Source organism: Neofelis nebulosa, chromosome 14, assembly GCF_028018385.1.
Source record: "Neofelis nebulosa isolate mNeoNeb1 chromosome 14, mNeoNeb1.pri, whole genome shotgun sequence".
Taxonomy (NCBI): Eukaryota; Metazoa; Chordata; class Mammalia; order Carnivora; family Felidae; genus Neofelis; species Neofelis nebulosa.
Window position 1 is genome coordinate 16,109,535 of NC_080795.1, and position 24,683 is coordinate 16,134,217.

The window sequence follows — 24,683 nt, forward strand, 5'->3', positions numbered from 1 at the left end:
TCCTGGTACTCTAAGAAGCTGAATTGATAGGTAAGTCAACAGCTAATGTTGGTGTAATCATAAGGGGAACATGAAAAGAATATAAATTAATTAACTTTACAATTATTTTAACTGTTGGATGTGTAAGTCCAAAACAGGATAAGGTAAAACAGTCTGTGACTGGAGCAGCCTCCAGCCTCAGGAAATGTAAATTTTACAGTTTCAACAATTCATGTTACAGGGCTACTGAAAATGAGGAATGCCATCTCTATCTTGCTAAAATAGGATAACAAAAGTTTAGAAGGTTGTTGTACCTAGTAACACTACCTTTCCCTTAGCATATTATTCATCTATGGTCAAGTGAACCAACTGAATTGTACCCTTTTCTTGTTTTTGTATAAAAAATCAGAAATAAAGTTTAAGGCAACTTGGGTTCATTAGAAAAATGGATGGCTTAAAATTTTCAAAATTAATGTAAAGAATTCAGTATACTTACTCCTAAGTCATTATTCATTTGATTCAGTTTAATAAAATGTAATTGTTTCTTAAATTTAGTGCTTATGGGTGGAGATTGTTTAGACTGACCAATCCATCTTCCATTAGAACATCTGTCAATGATTAAAGAAACATCTCCCCATTAATGATGTAGGACTTCATTATTTTCTAATGGCTACCAGAATTTTGCTTTGAAAGTTAATGAACATATAACATAAAAAATCTTCTGCCCCAATTTGTTTTAAAATCTGAGCCCACTACTGATTCACACTAAAAAAAGTTGTGAAATATCTGATCTAAATTTACATATTTTATTAGTCAGCAAAATTATGGTACTATTGCTTGTATGCATTCAATATATTTATTATCTGTGTTTCTCTACTTGCAGTTTGGACAGAACAACTGTCAACATTTGGGACTGTCCTGAGCACTGGAGGACATGTAGCATCTTTGGCTCCAGTTCACTAAGTGCCAATAGTTCACTGCATTTCTATAACCAAAGCAGTGTGGGGGCACAATCCATGAATGTGTCCCCAGATGCTGTGAAAACACTACCTACCACTCCCTTCATCCCTTTCGAGAACCACTGTGACAGACATTATAGTAGACGTGGACAAATCTGGCAAAGAGCCAGTTCTTTGGAAAAGGTCTTTAGGAGACTAGACAGGTTCAATTCAAGCTTTAGCTTACTTTTGCTGACTTCTTTATTATTGAGCTGCATTTGATTCTCGAATAATACATCCATATGATATTATGAATAATGAACACTGTTTATTCTAGTAGATACTTGTGTTCATCTAAGCCAAAGAAGGGTTCTGAGTCAGAACTCTAAACTCAGGAATTGTACCCCTCTCTTCCTATCGTGGCTGCTACCTACCCCTAAGCACCACGTAGGATTTGGTCCTCTTTTTAACCTGAAAGAATAAAATACAATGGAAAATCAGGTTATCTATATTTATAAATTTCACATATCATCCAAGATTTTTCTTTAAAGCAATTCAGATTTATTAATATTATTGATTTTATAGAGCACATTTATGTATCAATTTCAGACTTACTTTTGTTATGCCTGTACATATCACAAAGATATTACACTACAGAGCCTTTGCACAATTATGTATATGAACTCCAAACCAGAAAGCCTTAACTGAATTAAGACCGCATGGAGGCAACTTTATTACGACGCATGTGAATCTGAAATCTAAAAAGTGGGTACAGAATCAATCTGCTTTCACACTTTTTCTTCAAAAATTCATCTGCCAAAAAAAAAGGGAAGGGAGGCAAAATTTCATTAAAAAATTTTCAAGTCTTCAAATCGAAACCACTCCTTAGCACACAGCCATAGAATCTGTTTTATATAAGCTTGTATCGAAAATAATCCAAAATATCCATTACATTTGTGTATTTGTTACAAATTGCCATGTACATTATAGATCCCTGTGTCTACATATGCACATAAACTGGCTATATTTACTGTAATAATGAGATTGCCTCTATAGAGTAAATGATACAATAAATGTTCAACTATTTTGAATGGTTGCTATTTCTATTTTATGGTCAGTGATATGTCTTCATTGTTTTGAAAATGTAGACAACTGAAATTAAGTTGTCAATACCATTCTTCTACAGTAAGCACTAATAGGTGTGTTATACATGAATACACCCTATGCATTCCTTTGAATCAGGGGAAGAAAAATAATAGCTATAACTTGCTAAAAAAAAAGTCATAAAATACCTGCCATTCTTGCTTCTAGTTTTTGATTAATATTTTTAATTTGGAGAATTTAGGAATATATAGGAAATGTGGGATACCCATTAACCAAGACCCATAGACGAACATAATCCCATGTCTATATAATAATTGGAGTTGTAATTTATAACAGATACCAAATACAATGCAAGCTTCCTCATCCTAAAACATTTATGTTTTGAATAGTTGCTAGCTCTAAAATTTTTATATCCATTGTAAGTATTCATTTGCTTAAATTTAAGCTTTCTGTCCATCAGTGCCTTGAGAAATTTTTAAACTATATTCTTGACTTTTTAATATCTTTTTACTTTGATCATGGTCTAGATTGTAGATATCTGGAAAATCCAAACATTTGGGGGTATATGTATTATTGAAATATTTCAGAACAGGTGATACTATTTGGAGCTAAAATAAATAAAATTTCAAGGTTAAGAAACTCCAAATCTATAAAGAATATTTGCCATCAAATAGGTGGCATGATGCTTGATGCTATTTAGGGAGGCCGGAGTACCCCGACAATTAAAACAGGAAACACACGAGACATAAGTGCAAGGGGAAAATGAGCACACTAAAAAACATAAAAAGCCACGTAACTAGTAAAGTAGCAAAGATATTCAACTAACAACTAAAATTTTTGTATGTAAGCTTTCACTGTCGATTTCAGTGTGTGCAGTTTCTGAAACCAATTGGAGAAAGAGGGCTTTCCTAAACTGAGCAAAAGCTTAAGATAACAGCTCTCACAAGTTCTTCAGATCTTAAAAGTACAAGAATGAAGTCCTGATTGTCAGCCTTGAGTGCATATTAGCATTACTACAAAGTTGTTTAAACAAACAAACAACTCCCCTCCCCCAAATAAATCCCCACCCATGCCCTTGCCCTATCCCCAGAGACTCTGGTTCAAGTGTTTGGAGTGGGGACACAAACAATGCTATTTATTACAAGCATGCAGGTGATCCTAATGTACCGACAGGGCTCAGGCCCACTGAACTAGAGCAAAAATCAAATGAAAGGATGAGAGAAAGCTGATGGTGATCTTGGAGTCTGATCATCTGTCATGGAAATAAACTCATCCACGACAATACAAAAAATACAATTGACTAGATTAATAAGACTGAGCACATTCTCATTCCGATTTAATTTTAAATAGACAAGAGAAAATCATTCCCCCTGCCTTTTTAATCCACGAGGAACGTAAGAAGAGTAATAGAAGAAATGTCTTAATGGGTCAGTCCAGTAAGCTTCATTCAGCTGTACAGAGAAGGACCCAGAGGGGTTCATCTATCAAAGGCCAGTCCTTCCACCCCTACTCTGGATTCTACTTGCTTCTGAACCTATTCTACATTGAATGCTCTCTCTTCCATATCTCATCTCTCTCTCTTGAATCCACCCCACTAATATTTAAACATTTTAGACTCTCCTGTCTTAAAACACACGTGACTGGATCCCTGACATCCTCGCCCATGAATGCATCAGCACAGCTCCTCAAAGCAGCTGCTAACAGTCCTGGGCATCCCCTCTCATTATGAAATCACCAAGTTCTTCTTTGATACTGCCTAAAAAAGTCTCTCAAACAGGTCACCTCTCTCCATGCCTACTGCCACTTACCCAATTCCAAGCCACCATTGCCCCTGTACTGCAAGTATGGAAATAGCCTTGTAATCTGGTATTCTTAGATTCACTTTTCTCCTCCCAGGTCCCTTCTCCACATTGTAGCCAAAGTAAGCTCACTTTGGCAAATTACCAAACCCAAGCTTCAGTTTCGTCAAATGTAACGTCCTCCCCGCCGCCCCCAGACTTTATAAGATTATTGTAAAGATCAAATGAATACTAGACAAAAGCAGTTGGCAACTGCAAGCCATAAATGGTAGCTATTATATTTATGAATGTACAAATACTTAATAGCAACTAAACTACTTACATCAGGATATGAAATATAATATTCAGGGACTAAATCAAAAGGCCTACAGAGTCTTGTTTAATCTTGCCCCCACCAACATTTCAGGCTCATCTTAGACCCCACACACCAGCCTCATAAAGCTGTTTCCTTTGTCTGGAATGCTCTCCTTGCCCCACTTGGCCAACTAACTCCTGCTCATCATTCAAGTTCTGACTTAAACCTTAATTTCTCCAAGAAACCTACCCTGATTCCCCCACCTCCCTTCCCCACGAGTATCAGGTCTCCCAAACCTTCTGTACTACTTCCTCATACATCACATTTGCCATTGTCTGTTCCATGCCCTTCCTTCCCACTAGCCTGTGTGCCTCATGAAGGATTATGTCTGTAATCCTTCTAACAAGCACCGTGACTGGGAGAATATAGGTTTTCAAATACTTAGTAACGGACTTTAATGACATAACTGGAAAACACCCCCAAGTGCTCCAAGCTGTGGCTCCCTTCAGCAGGAGTGGGTGATTGCTGGCATTCACTTTGTCTCTTGAGCCTCACCAACCAGAAATACTACACCATGAAGAGTAAGGAACATACCTTCATTTTTTTATTTCTAACATAACTTTTTGAATATAAAAGTTAGATGTCTAACGTGACTTCTGTGGAGGTTAACAACAGCTCCTTGGCTTATTTTGCTACTACAATATTAGGAAATCATGTACTGAAGAAAAAACACTGATCTGCTTTCCTATCCTGGATTATTACTAATAGCTTGGTGATCCGGGTCTTAATTTGGAATACATTTTAACTCATTACTTTACACCAGTTTACACTTGTTACTTACTATCCAGTCACAGGGTGAGAAGATTCCCATAGACTGTCATCTCCAAGAATTTTACTACATATTGCTTCCACAAGAAGTTAGTAAGACTAGTAGTCCCTGTGTCAAGCACTATAAATATCTTCACATGTGTCTTTAAACATTGCTTTTTTGTGCTTAAGCTAGTTTTCTACTGAATTTAACTTAAACTAGTTCTCTTATCTCAGTGGGACCAGAAACATTTGGTTTTGTTCCCACTACATACACCTTGCTTTAATGCTACGGGTCACATGAATCAATTTTCAAAAAACAGATTTTTGTTGCCTGGAGGAACGTGATAAATTAAAAAAATAAAATCAAAACTAAAAGTGTAGGTGCCTATGTAAATAGCTTGTTTTACAAACTTATGTTTTTACATACAAATTTTCTTAAAACACTATACTTTTCCTCTGATGTTCTGCACTGAGAGGTAATGATTCCTTTTTCCTTTGAAGTTTCTCTCTTAAAACGGAGTCCTGATTTCTGGCTCAACACTTCCACAGGATGCCTTAGGGTTTTCATCTACATTTGCTCTAACCCTATTATTTTATTCACTGGTAAGGTCGGTATGGCTGATTTTCCATGTATTTCCTCCCTTCTTCCATCTTCATTCATTTCATACTATCACTTTTAACTCATTCGATGGTACTTTCTTACCGATCAGTCTTCTAATTCACTTAAGCTAAAATTTCCCTTTTTTTCTTACCAATCGCAAAAATCACTTTTTCCTCTGAAAGTATATTTTATATTGTCCAATTTTCTTCTACTGGATAACTCAAAATATTTGTTTGCACAGACTACACACTGAGTATTATGTGTCCTAATAAATGATCTTCCTACCTGAAATATTTAAACATGGAAAAAATGGGTACCTACACATCTTACATTTTAACATGAAACTCCTTATCAGCAGAGAACAGGTTAGAAAAGGGCTTTTGAGGGGCACCTGGGTGGCTCAGTCAGTTAAGCGTCCTGACTTATGCTCAGGTCATGATCTCACGGTTCATGAGTTCGAGCCCCATATTGGACTCTCTGCGTCAATACAAAGCCCGCTTTGGATCCTCTGTCCTCCTCTCTCTCTCTGCCTCTCCCCCAGTCATTCTCTCTCAAAAAACAAAAACAAAAACTTAAAACAGAAAAGGGCTTCTGGGCCCATTAAAGGGCTGGAAAGAACCTCAGCAAACAGGCTGGTCCCAAAGCCAGCAGTAATGAGGAGACTTGGTTGGCCTTCAGTTTGGGCTTAAGTAAGGGGCAGTGCAAAAGAGGAAGCCTGGGTTTTGAAAGCGATCTCTGCTGTCATAATATACAAAATGAACACATTTGGGAATGAAGAGACAAATGATACAATGAGTGGTCAAGTGTACAGGAGACATCTTAAATGCTGAAAGAATTTAAAGAACTGGGAGACAGAATGGCAAGGGTCAAAAGGGACAAAGAGGGCTCCATGGAATAGCTGGTTCTAGAAAACTAGAATCTGGTAAATTTAAGAAGAGAATGCAATCCAGATGAGGACAAATTCACAATGCACTGACTGAAGACTAAAAATGTAAAACTGAACTAAAAGCGTCGGGTCCATCAGAAGGGCAGGACTGGTTACAGAGAATCTTGAAAACAAGAATAATTTGGTTTTGACACAATAAAAGTCACTAAAGATTTATAACCAGAAGAGCAGAAAATAAAAATATCTAACAGTTATTCAGGCAACTATTTGGTCACTAAGAAGGAAAATCCCAACCCTGATGCTCATCAATTGTATCTGACTCCACCAATCTATTTTCTCTTGTAAAATGACTATGAAACACCCTAGCTCACTGGACCACTGTGATGATCAAAGATAACACAAGTAAAGGACCCAGTGCTGACGGAGCCTGAAACACAGTAAGTGCTCAAGTAATGTTAAATGTTACTAACAAGGAGGTAGCAGTAATCTAGATGTGCAATAATTAAGATCCAGACAAGATCTGAACCAAAGTACCAAATACCCATCCCTTCAACATAGAAATACTACTGTAATCGCTCCACCACCACAACTCATTCGTAAACACTCCCCAAATGTTCAGCACACACAGCATTATGCTGTGTAGTGTGGCAATTACTAAAACATGAGACAGACTCCCTCCCCTTAAGGATCTTGATCTCAGTAGGAATATACTTTGGGAAAGTAATGGACCATAAAAGACAGATCCCAAATAAAAAGTGACACAGCAGTTAAGAGGAAGAAGGAGGGGCACCTGGGTGGCTCAATCTGTTAAGCATCTTTTATTTTTTAATTTTTCTTAATGGTTATTTTTGAGAGACAGAGTGCAAGCAGGGGAGGGGCAGAGAGAGAGGGAGACACAGAATCTGAAGCAGGCTCCAGGCTCTGAGCTGTTAACACAGAGCCTGATGCAGGGCTCAAACCCACGAACGAGATCATGACCTGAGCCGAAGTTGGACAAAGGATCTGACTCTTGATTTCAGCTCAGGTCATGATAGCATGGTTTGTGAGATTGAGCCCTGTATCCAGCTCTGCACAGTGCAGAGCTTGCTTGGGATTCTCGCTCTCTCAAAATAAAAATAAATGAGCATTTTTTAAGAAGAGGAAGAAGGAATCGTGGGGTGAAAACTGTTCACAGGATTTGTATAAGAAATGTTGGGAAATACTGTTACAATGTGTGAACTGCAAATATTTTTATTAAAGAAATGGACAAATTTCTTTAGTATGTTAATGGCCTTCTATAAATCAGGTAAGAAAATTCAAATCTCCCCTCTCCTCTGCCAAAAATGAAAAAAGGACAGTTCACAGAAAAAATACTCAAACAGCTCTTATATATATAAAAAAGCTCTTATTCAGAAGATATCCCTTTTTTTAGACCACAAAGGGCTAAATGTAGGATAATACACTTGGAGAGGCTGAAGAGAACAGAATTCTCATATCATTCTGATGAGAGAAGATACTAGAATAATCTCTAAGGAGGTAGGAACTATCAAAATTAAAGGCACTCTACAGGCTTTAATGTAGCAATTCTACATCTAGAAATCCACTCTACAGATACACTAAATACAGCACTATCTGTAATAGCAAAGGATTACAATCAAACAAACCACTGGTTAAATAAATGGTGTAACATTAATACTGTGAAGCTGTGAAAACAGAAAGCTGCTTCATGCAAGGATATAGAATAATTTCTAAGATAATACTTCAAATGAAAAACCCAAGGTGCATGGCATTTTATTACATGTATGGGGAAAAAATAAAAAGTTGGTAAATTTATAGAATATCCTTGATGGGCACACAGAATTAGTAACAATGGCTATCCCTGGTGAGAACTAGGTGACAGTGGTTCAAAGAGAATCACTTTTCACTGTATACCTATTTTGAACACTTAAAAAATTTTAAGTGTTGGGGCATCTGAGTTGCTCACTAGGTTGAGCGTCCAACTTCAGCTCAGATCATGATCTCACAGTGGGAGTTCGAGCCCCACCCTGGATTCTGTGCTGACAGTTCAGAGCCCAGAGCCTTCCAATTCTGTGCCTCCCTCTCTCTCTGTCCCTCCATGGCTCATGCTCAGTCTCTCAAAAATAAATAAACATTAAAAAAAGTTTAAAGTGTTGGGGCGCCTGGGTGGCTCAGTCAGTTGAGCAACCAACTTCGGCTCAGGTCATGATCTCACAGTTCATGAGTTCAAGCCCCACATCGGGCTCGCCATTGTCACCCTGGAGCCTGCTTGGGATCCTTAGTTTGCCCACCCCACCCAAAATAAATAAACAACAAAAAATTTAAAAATTAAAAAAATAAAACTTTAAAGTGTAGTAGTTCCTGGTTGGCTCAGTTGGTGGAACATGTAACTCCTTATCTCAGGGTCATGAGTTCAAGCCCTACGCTGGGCATAGAGCTTACAAAAAAAAAAAAAAAAAAAAAGATGAAAATTCAAGTGTATACTTCTTACTAACTGAAATGGATTAAAAGAAAACAAATGAGATAAATCAAAATGTTTAGTTATTGATATTATTTGTGTTGTAGGATGACAGAGGACTTGTTTTCTTTATGCACTTCTTTATGCATAGTGAGCTTTTTCATAATAAAATATTTTAAAGGAGATGATAGTATAAAGGAGGAAATTCCATGGGGCGCCTGGGTGGCTCAGTTGGGTAAGCGTCCAACTCCTGGTTTTCGTTCAGGTCATGATCTCACAGTTCGTGAGTTTGAGCCCCACATAGGGCTCTGTGCTGACAAAGCCTGCTTGGGATTCTCTCTTGCTCTCTCTCTGCCCCTCCCCAGCTTGTGCTATCTCTGTCTCTCTCAAAATTAGTAAAAATAAAAAAAAAAAAAAAAAGAAAAAGAAAAGAAATAAAGGAGGAAATTCCAGATAAGAAAGAATCTGAGCAAAGATCTAGAGGGTAGGATGAATACAAAATACTTAGGTTACAATAAATAGACAAGACTAACTAAAGCAGACCTTCTCTAACAGAATAACAACTATGCCTTACATATAGAAAAATCTGTAATAATGCTGTAGAATGTATGAAAGACTAGGTTGGTAGCTAAATTCTCATGGCATTTTTGGTGCTAGCCAAGCAATCTAAACTAAGCCATGGGCCTTTGTTGACATCACAGCAGAAAATGACAAAAATACTGTTAAGATTAATCTGATAGATTAGAATGTGGCTACTCTAGAAGTAGCCAATTTCTGGCCCAAACATGTTTTATGTGGAACAGGCAGTATTTTAGAGGTCTGGAACAGCCACAAAGTCCAGAAGCTCGGCATTATTAAAAGCCCACAATCCACATGACAAAAATAGTTTCCCTCTTTAGACAGACCAGCTGCTCTACATGTATTTTCCTTTGTTGTGGCCTAACCAGACTTCTTTCTTTCATGTACCTAACTTTCCTAGTGTCCAGAGTTTCTGATTGCTAACAGACATCCGAGTTAAGTCACTTGACATGATTCAGGCACAAGCGTCTGGATGGGAATGACCATGGTAGAACAGGAGAGGCACAGCAGCAGGACCCAAGATGCAGGCTGCCCTGCGACAGTGCAGACTCGGCAGCCAGACTGCCTCAGTTGGAGTCCTGGCTTCACCATTTGCCAGCTCTGTCACCTGGGACTAATGAGCTACTTACTATTTCTCTGCCTCACTTTCCCTATCTGTAACATGAACACACCAAAGTACCTACCTCATAGTTGTTCAGGGTTAGAGGACTAAGTATCTGTAAAGCACTTAGCACGGTGGCGGACACAGAATTAGTTTTTAAGTCTACTCCATGCCTACCATGAGCTTGGTTCTAAGAGAAATAAAAAATTCACAGACTTTACATCTGATAGGGATAGTAAAGGAAAGGGGAGCTATCAAAGATGATGATACAATGGAGACTCAGAAATTATCGACACAAAGGTAACTGAAATCCTGACAACAGATGAATTCTTCAAGGGACATTCAGAAAAAAATCACGTAGCAGTGAACTCTCAAACATTACCCTCTGATTGGACAGAGAAAGATGACGAGCCCCACTTGGAATTCAGGACAAGAATAGAATCGTGTCAAACTTCTAGAAACAATAATTCCATCTTACAATTTTAAGATTTTAGTTTCATTACTCATGATGATCTCACTGCATTCAAATAATGACTCCATAAAGTAGAATTATCTCCATTCCATCAATGAAAAAAAAAAACCTCACAGATAAATTATTACCTAAAATTACAGTCAGGAAGTTATAAAACAGGAAATCAAAACAATAAATAAATAAATAAATAAATAAATAAATATTCTCCTATGACAATTCTATAAGAATTAGGATATTATAAATTAATCTTAACTTCATTCAACAGAGCAAGTATTATGCTTCTCTCCTACTTTTTTGAAAAATGAAAAACAAATGACAAAACAAATGAAGAAACTTGCTAATAACCAATAAATCAGAAACAAACATGCCAGGAAAAAAAAAAGAAAAAAAGAAAGAAACAACCTGACATTTTTCCTATCTGACCACCAAGTTAATCACTATCTTTCATTTATTTTTACAGATTCAAAAAAAAAATCTTGTTCATCCTCCTAAAAAAATATTTGAGCACTTACTACTAGCCACGTACAGCTACAGACTTTCTCGGTTCTCAAAGAGTTAAGCTGGGGAGAAAGACTGGTAAATATAATTTCAATCTAATGTGATAAATGCTACAATGAATGCATGTACAGGAGCGGCTGATCCAAACCCAGGGAGAGGCAGGTGTGGGGCTGGGAAGGAGCTGAACGAAGATGCATGGGAATTAGTTGGGTAGCGCACCTGCAGGGAGCTAGGAGAAGGTGCCAGGCAGTGTGAATACAAACAGGCTCAAGAGTAACAATAATGTTTCCATCACAAAAATGCAATATCCATTCAATTTTAATTGTGTTACCTTTTATTATTTTACAATATATTTCAAAAAAATGCCGTTACAGTTGCCTTAACTGCTCTATAAGACCTGGAATAAAAGAACACTTAAAACACACAGACATCAAGCTGTTAATACCTACTTGTACTGAACCATTGCTACCAAGAGATGTAGTTTTTTAAACAGGCAGATGTGTGGCAATGCAAAATAAAATACAAACTTGTTAGAACAGTAAACTTTGTTTTAATGGCTATAGAAAGGAAGTGGTTTTGTTTTCATTTTTCAACACATCTGGTTCTGGCAGCAAGCTGTATTACGCATTTAAAGCAATCCATGCCCTGAAAGCTTCTATTTGCAGTTGTGTATGTCATCTGAATCAGAGCCCAGACACATGAAAAATATCATTCCAATACCCTCAATACCCCTCCCTCCAGCAGGTCGTGAACTCAAGATTCTTGTTGGTGAAGTATTTTACAAGAATTTTTTTTTACAGTGACACTGGATGCTTTTAATTTTCTCTAAAAGAGAAGCAATGAAAATGCAAGGAAACCCTCCAGGGTCCAACTTTCACTTCACATTCTCCCCAAGTAGTAAAACAGCAGCTCTACATGTTGATGAAAAAGAATTTCAATTTCTCCATATTAGTTTCTTCTTAATCATATTAGCACTAAAATTTATCCGGATTTAGCTGGATTTCCAAAAGGAAAATTTTATGTGCCAAATATTTCAGGAATTTAATAAAGCATTACATATATGTAATTAGCTCTTATCTACCAAAAAATATATATGTATATATATTTATATTTATTTCTCTTACCTTCACTGAAGTTCTTTTTTTTCTGGCTGGATATGAGAAACAAGATTAAGTGGACCAATGCTGGCTTTATTTCTTCATAAGCAATAATTTGAGTCTTTTTTTCATTCAGTATGACTGGATGTTCATAATAAATTCACAAAAGGCAATACAAGGAAATACCTACTGAAAAGGCATCTGCCAAGCAATTCACGTTTCAAGGTTAGACTCTATCTACCAAGTGGCACTATGGCATTATATAGGCATTCGACTTTTGTTTTCTTTTTCAAGTTTGTCAGTTCTTTACTATTTTTTTTCTAGCAAGGATGGTATATAATCACAAAGTCAGGCCTAGAGACCATTTATAGTTGCTCCCAATATTACGTTGGACGGAAATCTTAAGAGCTGATATAAACCAAACTAAAGAGTAGTCAACTGGAACCACATCTGGTCACAATCAAATAGTCTCCAATAGTACTTTGCTAATATACAGGTTTCCTTCTTCTTGACTGATTTTGTGTTAGTCTTATTAAAATTACAACAAATAAGATTGCAAAGTTTTTGTCAGCTTGTATTTTTAGAGAACTCCTACGTTCATATGAATATACCGTAATTGACAAAATGTCTTTATAGTAATGTTCTTTCTATAAACATGGTTGGCAAAATAAAAAAGGCACAAGAGGGGGATAATGACAAATGTTTTCAACTTTCAGTGAAGAGTACCCAAGCAAGTATCTTTCATGAAGAAAAGCAGAGAAAAATGTTCAGTAATTCATGCACAACTTGAGCCAAAACAAACAAACAAAAACTTCTCTTCAGATAGGTCCTGAGGCTTGAGGAGAAAACAAGTTTTCCTAATCACGTGCTCCATGTAAAATAAAATGTAAAGCTGCACATATATGTGTTTGGTTTAACAGTGGACCCATGTTTTTTAAAAAGTGAGGCAATTAAAGGAAAACAAAACCAAAATACCTTCATAAACAAAGGAACTCCACCTGTAGCCTCTGTCCTTTTTACCACTGAGCAGGGCAAAACGTCCAATAAAATGTAAAATGCAGCATACGCAATCATGTAATCTAAAAACTTTTCATGATAACTTATTGCAAATTGCACTTGACAGTTCACCACAACAATGGAAAACTGGCCCCTTGTTAGTTCACACAGTCCTTGAGACCCAAACTGAAGTCACCAGTAGAACGATCTGGATAAAAAGTTTGCCGCTGTGCTCAGCCAGCTAGCTCCACCCTCTGGGTGTGAGCCGACCCGGGACACTGCTTTATCCTGTTCTTTTGTGGGACTCTCATCCTCAGGCAGGTAGTCGGGCAGTTCTGTGTTCTGTTCTACTTCCACAGGCGTATCTTGGAAAGGGACCAGCATCTGACATAGACAACATGTTAAGAGTTATTACAAAATCAACCCAATCGACACAGGTAAATTAAGTCCTAAATTAAAGGTCAACTATACACCTCACTCTAATCACCGTATTTATTCTCAGTGACAATAGTCACTTAAAAATTTTCCTCTTACATGAAGGTAGGCCCAACTGTTGAGCACTGCATTAGGCAGAAAGACACATGAAAAGTAAGATGCTTTTCTCCTGAGGCTCCAGAAATAAATGTGCAACCTCTCTGCATTTAAAGAAAACAAAAGCAAGTACCTGGCTACTGTGGGCCCCGAAGGGCCACTGAACCTTTCTATGGGGACACAAATAAGTTAAGGGGATGTAGATTTGTTTTCCCTATCACAAAGCTGGTGGCAAAAGTAGTAAGAGGCAAAGCTTTTCACTGTACTTACCTGCCCAATTGTGGGAATAGAGCTTTATTATTTGGATTGACAAAAACTAATTAAGGTTAGAAAGAAGTATTTAAAAACCAACACAGGGGTGCCTGGGTGGCTCAGTCGGTTGAGCATCTGACTTTTGATTTCAGCTCAGGTCATGATCCCAGGGTCTTGGGATCAAGCCCTGTATCAGGCTATGCGCTAAGCATGGAAACTACTTAAGATTCTCTCTGCCCCTCTACCCTTCTCACTCTCTCTAAAATAACATAACATACATAAAATAAAACCAACACAAGGAACCTATATATCCTTTATTTCCATGTAAAATTAGAAAGACATCTCCACTGAGAAAAAGAATAGACTCTGAAATCCACAAAATTTAAGAACAGACCCTGAAATCTACAATAGATCTCTCTAGAAAAGAGCTGTTAGCCAAGAAACAAGATAATCTGACCCAACCACACTCCTATATATTTGGCAACTAACAGCCTGAAAATACTAGCAATCTGCCAGCCATAAAGAATAATCAAGAGTCAGGTATAAAGAAAACTAAATTAAAAAGCATTTACCTCTTCTCCACTTTCACTTTTCACAACTTGCTGAGCCTTCATAACCTTGGTTGATGCTATTGCTGATGCCAAAGCCTAGGCCAGGATAAAAAGGGAAATTTGAACACTGATTTGTTTACCTATAACCTCAAGCATATTCAGCCATTTAAAATACTAACCTCTGCTTTCAAATCTGAACGGATCCGCACCACACATCTTTGAACAGCCATTTGAAAAGTAAAGCTAATAACACCTTTAATTTTTAACAAAGCCTCTTCACAGAGATTTCTCCGAGACTGAAAAGGTAAAAGCAAATTATTATTACAATTGACAAAATGTTAAACAAATCAACTCAAACCACACTGAATTAGTCATTATATGAACGGTGGGGGGGTGGGGTGGGGTTGGGGGGAGGGAGCAAATGTCCCTATTTCAGTTCTACCATCTCATACATGAGGGCATACTGGGGGTGCTAATTAGTCAAGCTTACTAAATTTTATAAGATCAACAGAACAGTAATTTCTTCTGGATCTTTTCAAGCTTCATTACTAATACTTAGTTTTAATCCTTTTTATCAGAAATAAGTTAGCCAGTGTTGATTTATATCTCAATGCAAATGGAAGGAAGAATAATACAGAAAAAAATGCTGAAAAGCAGAGGTTCCTCTAGCTCAAAGGTAAGCAAATTATAGTCTGCCAGCTGTTTTTATAAATAAAGTTTTACTGGAACACAGCTACACACATTTGTTTACATAATGACTGAGGCTAGTTTCATACTATAGCAGAGTTAGTAGTTAGAATAGACTATATGCCCTTCCAAATCTAAAATATTTACTATCTGACCCTTTAACAAAAACATCTGCTGAACCCTGCTCTTAAAAATCTCTAAGGTTAAATTGTGATGTCACAATTAGTATTCAGTATTTGAGTCACTTTTTAAAATTTTTTTTTAACGCTTATTTATTATTGAGAGACAGAGAGACAGAGCATGAGGAGGGGAGGGGCAGAGAGAGAGGGAGACACAGAATCTGAAGCAAGCTCCAGGCTTTGAGCTGTCAGCACAGAGCCCAACACGGGGCTCAAATTCAAACACCGCGAGATCATGACCTGAGCCGAAGTCGGATGCCTAACCAACTGAGCCACCCAGGTGCCCCGAGTCACTATATTTCTTAAAGCACTTGGTATTTATAAACATCACTGTACCCTTTATTTATGGCATTCTAAGTGGTTACCACTGCATTCTCAAGGGTTATTAATACCCTCTTTTTAGTTCTCATTTTCCTCTGATAACACAATATAACATATCCTTCAATGTCTCTTTAATAAACTATTAATAATACACTAATAACACACTACTTAGACACTGATTATTCCATCTCTGTCTCATCTTACCTCCAAGGTCCAGTGCCTTAAACTAAGTGATTTTCTTTCTACTTCATCTCTCAGTAGACTATTCTCATCACTTTAGTCATCATTACCATGGAGAAAAGGGACATACATCTCTAGTATGACTTTATTTTCATTTGTTATCAGATATATCCACTTGGATATCAAGTGGTCATCTAAAACACAAGACCCAAAGCAAAAATGGATTAAAAAGTAACTAGTTTCACCATATCCTTCCTTCCACCTCTCGCTCACATATTATCACCATCCCTATATTTTCCTGTGTCTGTATTGAGACCAGGTTCTGTCTGATTCAGTACTTCTTAGGAGACAAGAATCTGCAATTGACCCAAAGTCTCTGGATCACGCTGAGAAACACTATCTTCAAATTATTTGATTCACTCTTTTCTTCCATTGAATATTATGAGTCTTCAAACTCGTTCCCACAATCCTTCAAAAGAACTCTTATCATTGCTTATCTCCCTCCTAGCATTATAGGAGGGTGCTAAAGTCAACTTGCTAATATTGTATTTTAGATTTCAGCAATCATTTCCATACAATATATCAGCCTATATTTTTGTGTGTGCTGTGCTGAGTTTTATTATTTGGTTTCAGCTAGCTTTCAAAAGCAACTATATTATCCTTATTCATTAAAGTTAAACAGACGGTGGGGCACCTGGGTGGCTCAGTCAGTTAAGTGTCTGACTTCAGCCCAGGTCCTGATCTCACAGGTCCTGAGTTCAAGTCACAGGTCCTGAGTTCAAGCCCCACGTCTGGCTCTGCACAGACAGCTCGGAGCCTGCTTCAGATTCTGTGTCTTCCTCTCTCTGCCCCTCCCCAACTTGTGTTCTCTCTCTCAAAAATAAAGAAATGAATCTTTTAAAAAGTAATAAAATTAAATAGATGGCATTGGTGGTATTTTATGTATCTTAGTATCTTACATTTAATCAATTTACATTTACTGAGCTTGCTTTCTAGAAACTTTTCAGGATCTTGTGGCCCCAGTTGCAGTAAGATAGTTGTGAACTATCTTATTTGGCAATGTCATGGATGATATGCATATGAAAAACTCCCCCCCCCCCCTTATTTACTGAATCCTAAATCCTGAGGCCTAAATGCTGCAACAGCACAACCAGAAAAAGCTGTGGATAATCTAATGTAACCTACCAGGCATAGCTAAAGAGATAAGTGGTAATTTACCAGTTGCTACCACTAAATATGTAAAGTTATATGACTTATCACTGCTCAAAATAACTTCAGGGAGACTTCTAAATCCAGTCAAGATGGAGAAATTGGGACTGGAATTAGCCTTCAGGCTTAAACAACTACAAAGAGACAAAATAAAATGAATAAAACAACGATTTCCAAACAGTGGAAAACAAACATCCCTGAAAGAAGGAAAATACACTTGATCTTAGCCAAAAAGCCGAGAAGCGATGAAAGAAGGAAAATAAAGTGAGCTCCACAAGGTCATCAACATATTGCCTAGAAAGTTTCCAGGCTATACCTTAGGAAAGGAGAACTCAAGGGGAACCTGCAGTCTCCTTCAATTAAGGACACAGTTGAAAATTCAGGGAGGTCAAGGCAACTATAATTCGCAGGACAAAGCACAGGAGAGGGCAGAGCTGTGCAGAGAGGGTCCACAGAGACAAAGCATGTACTAGAGATCTACAATGAGATCCCCTCAGGTTTTCAGCTGAATGATGATCTATCTGTACATGCATGTGAACAAAGAACCTGAGGCTGGATGAATAACCAGACTGGAAGGGAATAGAAGGAACAGTTCTGCAGGCTCAAACCATGCCGAAAATACTTCATGTTCCCATCAGACAGAGTACAAAAACTTTTATAAACATGGGGTATGAACAAAGAACCCAGAAGAGTATTGCCTCAGTAGTGTAGCAAAATTATCCCTAGGATAAAGGGTGCTATGGTTCTGCCTAACAAAGCTTAAAAGCAAGCCTCAAAAAGATCTGTTAGTAAGTAACTGTGATCTAAAACAAATCTCAAGAGAGGCGCCTGGGTGGCTCAGTCGGTTAAGCGTCCAACTTAGGCTCAGGTCATGATCTCGCGGTCCGTGGGTTCATGCCCCATGTCAGGCTCTGTGCTGACAGCTCAGAGCCTGGAGCCTGTTTCAGATTCTGTGTCTCCCTCTTTCTCTGACCCTCCCCTGTTCATGCTCTCTCTCTCTCTGTCTCAAAAATAAATAAATGTTTAAAAAAAATTTTTTTTTATATCTCAAGAATATTTTTAAAGGATGTACATACAAATAAATACGTGCTGTACCCAACAAAGTAAAATTTGCAATGCCTGGCATCTAATAAAAAATTACCAAGAATGCAAAGAAGCAAAAAAAAAAAAAAAAAAATGCAACCAGTAATTATAAAAGTCAACCTGTAATTACAAAAATCAATCTATAGAAACATACTCAAAAGGCAGAGATGATTAAATTAGTACATAAAGACATTATGGTTATTCCACCCCTCTTTTTTTATGTTCCAGTAGATCCATGCTACGGAAATATGAAAAAGACCCAAATCAAACTTCTAGAAATGAAATAAAATAATGTCTATGTTAAAAAAAAATACACTGAATGAGATTAACAGGAAATAAATGCCTACAAAAGAAAACTTCAACAAATATAGCAACAGGAACTATCCAAAATGAAACAGAGGGGGAAAAAAAAGGAATTGAAAACAAAATGAGCAGAGTATCAGTGAGCTGTGAGACTTTACACGGCTGAATATGTATAACAGGAATCCTTGAAAGACCCAGGGGAAAGGGGGACGGAAAAAATATTTGAAGAAATAATGGAGAAACCTGTCCAAATTTGCTGCATACGATAAACCCAGAGATCCAAGAAGCTGAATGAACATGAATAAAATTATACCAAGGCACATTATAAACAGCTCAAAAACAGTGATAAAAGAGAAACTCTTAGAAGCAGGAAGAGTGGGAAAAATAAGATCTATTAAGAAGAACACAAATAATAGAATCCTAAACAGAAACAATGCAAGGAAGACAGTGGACCAATGCCTTGAAGTATGGTTAAAGAAAGAAAGAAAAGAAATCCTGTCACCTAGAATTTCACATGCACTGAAAATATCTTTCAAAAAAAAATAAGGACTCTCACAGACATACAAAATTGAAGGAGTTACACTTCAAGATCTGACTTTCAAAAATGAAAGAATAGCTGGAGCACGTGGGTGGCTCAGTCGGTTAAGCAACTGACTCTTGTCTTCATTTTGGTTCAGGTCATGATTTCACATTTCGTGGGATCGAGCCCTGTATCAGGTTCTGTGCTGACAACAGAGCCTGCTTGGTATTCTGTCTCTCCCTCTCTCTCTGCCACTTCCTCCTCTAGCTCTCTCTCAAATAAATAAATCTTAAAAAAAACTGAACAGCATAGCTGGACAGATGAGCAAGGAAAAGAGGATTTAATCAACAGTATAAACCAGTTAATAGTAATAAACACTTAGAATACTCCCAACAACAGTATATACATTCTCAGGTGCATATGGAACATTCCCCAAGACAGACCATGAAACAAGCCTCAGTAAATAGAAAATGATTGAAATCACACAATATTGTCAAATCACATGAAACAAAATTAGAAATTTGTAACAAGGAAATTTGGAAAATTCAGAAATACATGGAAATTAAACAACAAACTCCTAAATTACCAATGTATCAAAAAAAAGAAATCACACACAAAAAATACTTGGAGATGAATAAAATGAGAATATATCAAATCTTATGGGATATAGAGAAAAGAATGACTGAACAAAAATTTCTAGCTGTAGTAACTATATTAAATAGAAGAAAATCTCAAATCAGTAACCTATATTTCCATTCTAAGAAAGCCCAAAGCAAGCAGATGGAAAGAAACAATAAAGATTAGAGCAGGGAAAAGAAAAATAGAGAAAAGGGGGAAATATAGAAAAAAAAACTAATGAAGCTAAAAATTGGTTCTCTGAAAAAAAAATCAACAAAACTGATAAACCTTTTAGCTAGACTGACCATGAAAAAGAGAAAGAAAACTCAAATTACTAAAATCAGGAATAAGACAGGACATTATGACCAATCTGAAACAAAAGGATTATAAGCAAATACTATGAACAACTGTATGCCAACACATTAGATAACCTCAATGAAATGGGAAAATTCCTAGAAAAATAAAATTACCAAAAGTGACTCAAGAAAATAATGGGAGTTTGAACAGACATACAGTAATTAAAGAGATTAAATCAATTATCAGGAAATAACCTACAAAGAAAAGCTCAGGACCAAATGGTTTCACTGGTTAACACTACCAATGTTTAATGAAGAATCAATAGCAATCTTTCAACAAAGTCATCAAAACACTTCCCAATTCATTTTATTTATTAAGTATTTTTTTAATGTTAATTTATTCTGAGAGAGAAAGAGAAAGCACACAAGCAGGGGAGGAGCACAGAAAGAGAGAGAGAAAGAATCCCAAGCAGGCTCAGCACAGAGCCTGACTTGGGTCTCAATCTCAAGAACCATGAGATCATGACCTGAGCCAAAACCAAGAGTCAGAGGCTTAACCAACCGAGCCACCCAGGTGCCCCATCCCAACTCATTTTATGAAGCCAGTATTACCCGGATACCAATATCAGAAAAATACATCACATGAAAGAAAATTATAAATAAAGCTATAAAATATCCTGTATGAATACATATGCAAAATGCTTCAACAGAATCCCAGCAAACTGAATCCAGCAGCATATTAAAAAGATTATACACCATGACGAATTGGGATTTATCGTAGGAATTAAAGGTTGGTTCAAAGTATGAAAATCATCAATGTAATACATGGTATTAACAGAACTCAACTCAATAATGAAAAGAAAAATAATAAGCAATTTAAAAGCAGACAATGAAGGGGGACCCAGGTGGCTGTGGGTGCCTGGGTGGTTCACTCGGTTAAGGGTCCGACTCTTGTTTTTGGCTCAGATCATGATCTCACAGCTCATGAGTTTGAGCCCTACATCGGGCTCTGTGCTCACAGCCCTAAACTTGATTGGAATTCTCTCTCTGCCTCTTTCTCTGACCCTGCCCTGCTCATTTGTTCTCTTAAAATAAATAAACTTAAAAAAAATTTTTTTAAATAGACAATGAATAGGATTTTCTCCAAAAGAGATATCTGTGATAAAGATATATACAATAAATCCTGTATCAATCACTGAAAAATGGCCAAAAGCAGATGAAAAGATACTCAACACCGTTAGTCACTAGGGAAATGCAAATTAAAACCACAATATGATACCATTTCACACCAGTACTAAACAACAACAGATGGCACAAGAACAGACACCCAGATCAATGGAATAGAGAACCCAGAAATGGACCCACAAACGTATGGGCAACTAATCTTTGACAAAGCAGGAAAGAATATCCAATGGAATAAAGACAGTCTCTTCAGCAAGTGGTGCTGGGAAAACTGGACAGCGACATGCAGAAGAATTAACCTGGACCACTTTCTTACATACACCATACACAAAAATAAACTCAAAATGGATGAAAGACCTCAATGTAAGACAGGAAGCCATCAAAATCCTCGAGGAGAAAGCAGGCAAAAACCTCTCTGATTTTGGCCCCAGCAATTTCTTACTCAAAACGTCTCCAGAGGCAGGGGAAACAAAAGCAAAAATGAACTACTGGGACCTCATCAAAATAAAAAGCTTTTGCACAGCGAAGGAAACCATCAGCAAAACTAAAAGGCAACCGACAGAATGGGAGAAGATATTTGCAAACAACATATCAGATAAAGGGTTAGTATCCAAAATCTATAAAGAACTTCTCAAAGTCAACACCCAAAAAACAAATAATCCAGTGAAGAAATGGGCAAAAGACATGAATAGACACTTCTCCAAAGAAGACATCCAGATGGCCAACCGACACATGAAAAAATACTCAACATCACTCATCATCAGGGAAATACAAATCAAAGCCACAATGAGATACCACCTCACACCTGTCAAAATGGCTAACATTAACAACTCAGGCCACAACAGATGTTGGCGAGCATGCAGAGAAAGAGGATCTCTTTTGCATTGTTGGTGGGAATGCAAGCTGGTGCAGCCACTCGGGAAAACAGTATGGAGGTTCCTCAAAAAACTAAAAATAGAACTACCCTACGACCCAGCAATTGCACTACTAGGCATTTATCCAAGGGATACAGGTGTGCTGTTTCGAAGGGACACATGCACCCCCATGTTTATAGCAGCACCATCAACAATAGCCAAAGTATGGAAAGAGCCCAAATGTCCATCAATGGATGAATGGATAAAGAAGTGGTATATATATATACAATGGAGTATCACTCGGCAATCATTTCAGGAGTATCAAATCATTTCAGGCAATCAAAAAGAATGAAATCTTGCCATTTGCAACTACGTGGATGGAAATGGAGGGTATTATGCCAAGTGAAATTAGTCAGAGAAAGACAAAAATCATATGACTTCACTCATATGAGAACTTTAAGAGACAAAACAGATGAACATAAGGGAAGGGAAACAAAAATAATATAAAAACAGGGAGGGGGACAAAACAAAAGAGACTCATAAATATGGAAAACAAACAGGGTTGCTGGAGGGGTTGTGGGAGGGGGGATGGGCTAAATGGTAAGGGGCATTGAGGAATCTACTCCTGAAATCATTGCTTCACTATATACTATCTAATTTGGATGTAAATTTTAAAAAATAAAAAATAAAGTTAAATTATAAAAACAAACAAACACACACACAAACAACAACAGAAATGTATGTTGACAATGCTGTGGAGAAACCAGACCCCACATCTGCTGCTGATGGAATATAAAATGATGCAGCCACTGTAGAAAACACTCTAGCAGTTGCTCAAAAAGCTAAACAAAGTTACTGTATCACCCAGCAGCTCTACCCCTAGTAACATATCCGAAAGAACTGAGAACATACATCCACACAAAAACTTATACACAAATCTTCACAGAATTATACATAATAGCCAAAAAGTGGAAACAACCCAAATGTCCATCAACTGATAAATGAATAAACAAATATAGTAAATCCATACAATGGAGTATTATAAAGAGTAATGATGTACTGATACACACTACAATAGGGATGAACTATGAAAACGTTATGCAAAGTGAAAGCTAGACATGAAAGGTAACATATCCTATGATTCCATTTATGTGTAATGTCCAGAAGAGGCAAATCCACAGACAGTAAATTAGTGGTTGTCACGGGCAACCCATTAGTGACTGCTAATGGGTATGAGGCTTCCTTTTGGGGTGATGAAATGTTCAGGAATTAGACAATGGTGATGGCTGCACAACCCTATAAATATACTAAAAGCACTGAATTGAACACTTTAAAATGGCAAATTTATAGTATGTGAATTCTATTTCAATTAAAAAAAAAAAAAAACCTGAAAGAATTCAACTTCAGCAGACTTGTACTGCTATAAGAAAACGTTAACAGAAGTCCTTGAGACGGGGGCGCCTGGGTGGCTCAGTCGGTTGGGTGTCCAACTTCAGCTCAGGTCATGATATCACGGCTCCTGGGTTTGAGCCCCATGTCGGGCTCTGTGCTGACAGCTCAGAGCATGGAGCCTGCTTCAGATTCTGTGTCTCCCTCTCTCTCTGCGCTCCTCCCCTGCTCGCACTCTGTCTCTATCTCTTTCAAAAATAAACAGTAAAAAAATTTAAAAAAGAAAAAAAAAAAGAAGTCCTTAAGACAGAAGGAAAATAGTATCAGATGAAAAATACAGAATTTACACAAAGGAGAGTCCTGGAAACGGCAAAAATGTAAATAGACAGAAAATACTTTTTATTTTTAAATGTCTTAAAAGAAACTGACTTTTCAAAATCATAGAGACAGAAAGTAAAACAGTGGTTGCCAGGGGCTGGGGGAAAGGAAGAAAGCAGAGTGACTGTTTAATAAGTACAGAGTTTCAGTTTTACAAAACAAAAAAGTTGTACATTCATAAGAAGTATAGAGGTGATGGTTACACAACATTATGAATGTATTTAATACCACCAAACTATATACCTAACGATGGTTAAGACCGTAAATTTGGGGGCACCTGGGTGACTCGGTTGAGCGTCTGACTTTGGCTGAGGTCATGATGTCACAGTTCGTGGGTTCAAGCCCCGCGTCGGGTTCTGTGCTGACAGCTCAGAGCCTGCAACCTGCTTCAGATTCTGTGTCTCCCTCTCCCTCTCTCTCTCTCATGCTCTGCTGGTGCTCTGTCTCTCTCTCCAAAATAAATAAAAACATTAAAAAAAAAAAAAAAAAAGGATACATAAAATAAACCCTACATCAACCAACAAAAAGAAAGGAAGAACTGTACCTAATAAGCCAACAAAGTAAATAAAATGAAATCATAAAAAACATCCAGTAGTCCAAAAGGCAGGAAAAGGGAACAAAGAACTGATTGGACAAATAGTAATTTGCAAGGGCATGGTGCCTGGCTAGTTCAGTCACAGGAGTGTCCAAACGATCTCAGGGTCGTGAGTTCAAAACCCACGCTGGATGCAGAGATTACTTAAATAAATAAACTTAAAAAAAAAAAAAAAAAAGAAAGAAAGAAAGGAATTAGCAAGATGGTTGTTTTAAACACAACCATACAAATAATCATATTAAAGATAACTCCAGGGGCGCCTGGGTGGCGCAGTCGGTTAAGCGGCCGACTTCAGCCAGGTCACGATCTCACGGTCCGTGAGTTCAAGCCCCGCGTCGGGCTCTGTGGGTCCTGTGCTGACAGCTCGGAACCTGGAGCCTGTTTCCGATTCTGTGTCTCCCTCTCTCTCTGCCCCTCCCCCGTTCATGCTCTGTCTCTCTCTGTC

General features: G+C 37.5%; 1 protein-coding gene across 1 annotated transcript in view; it reads right to left on the reverse strand.

Moving 5' to 3' along the window:
* Nucleotides 1–11,317: 11,317 nt before the first annotated feature.
* ARMC1 (armadillo repeat containing 1) overlaps nt 11,318–24,683 on the reverse strand; it is a 42,318-nt gene continuing 28,952 nt past the window's right edge. Inside the window, exons 5-7 of the mRNA XM_058699700.1 lie at nt 14,624–14,740; nt 14,466–14,540; nt 11,318–13,494 (exon numbers count right to left, since the gene is read on the reverse strand). Coding sequence (XP_058555683.1) covers nt 13,303–13,494; nt 14,466–14,540; nt 14,624–14,740 — 384 coding nt within the window. The 3' untranslated portion in view covers nt 11,318–13,302. The remainder of the gene's footprint in view (nt 13,495–14,465; nt 14,541–14,623; nt 14,741–24,683) is intronic.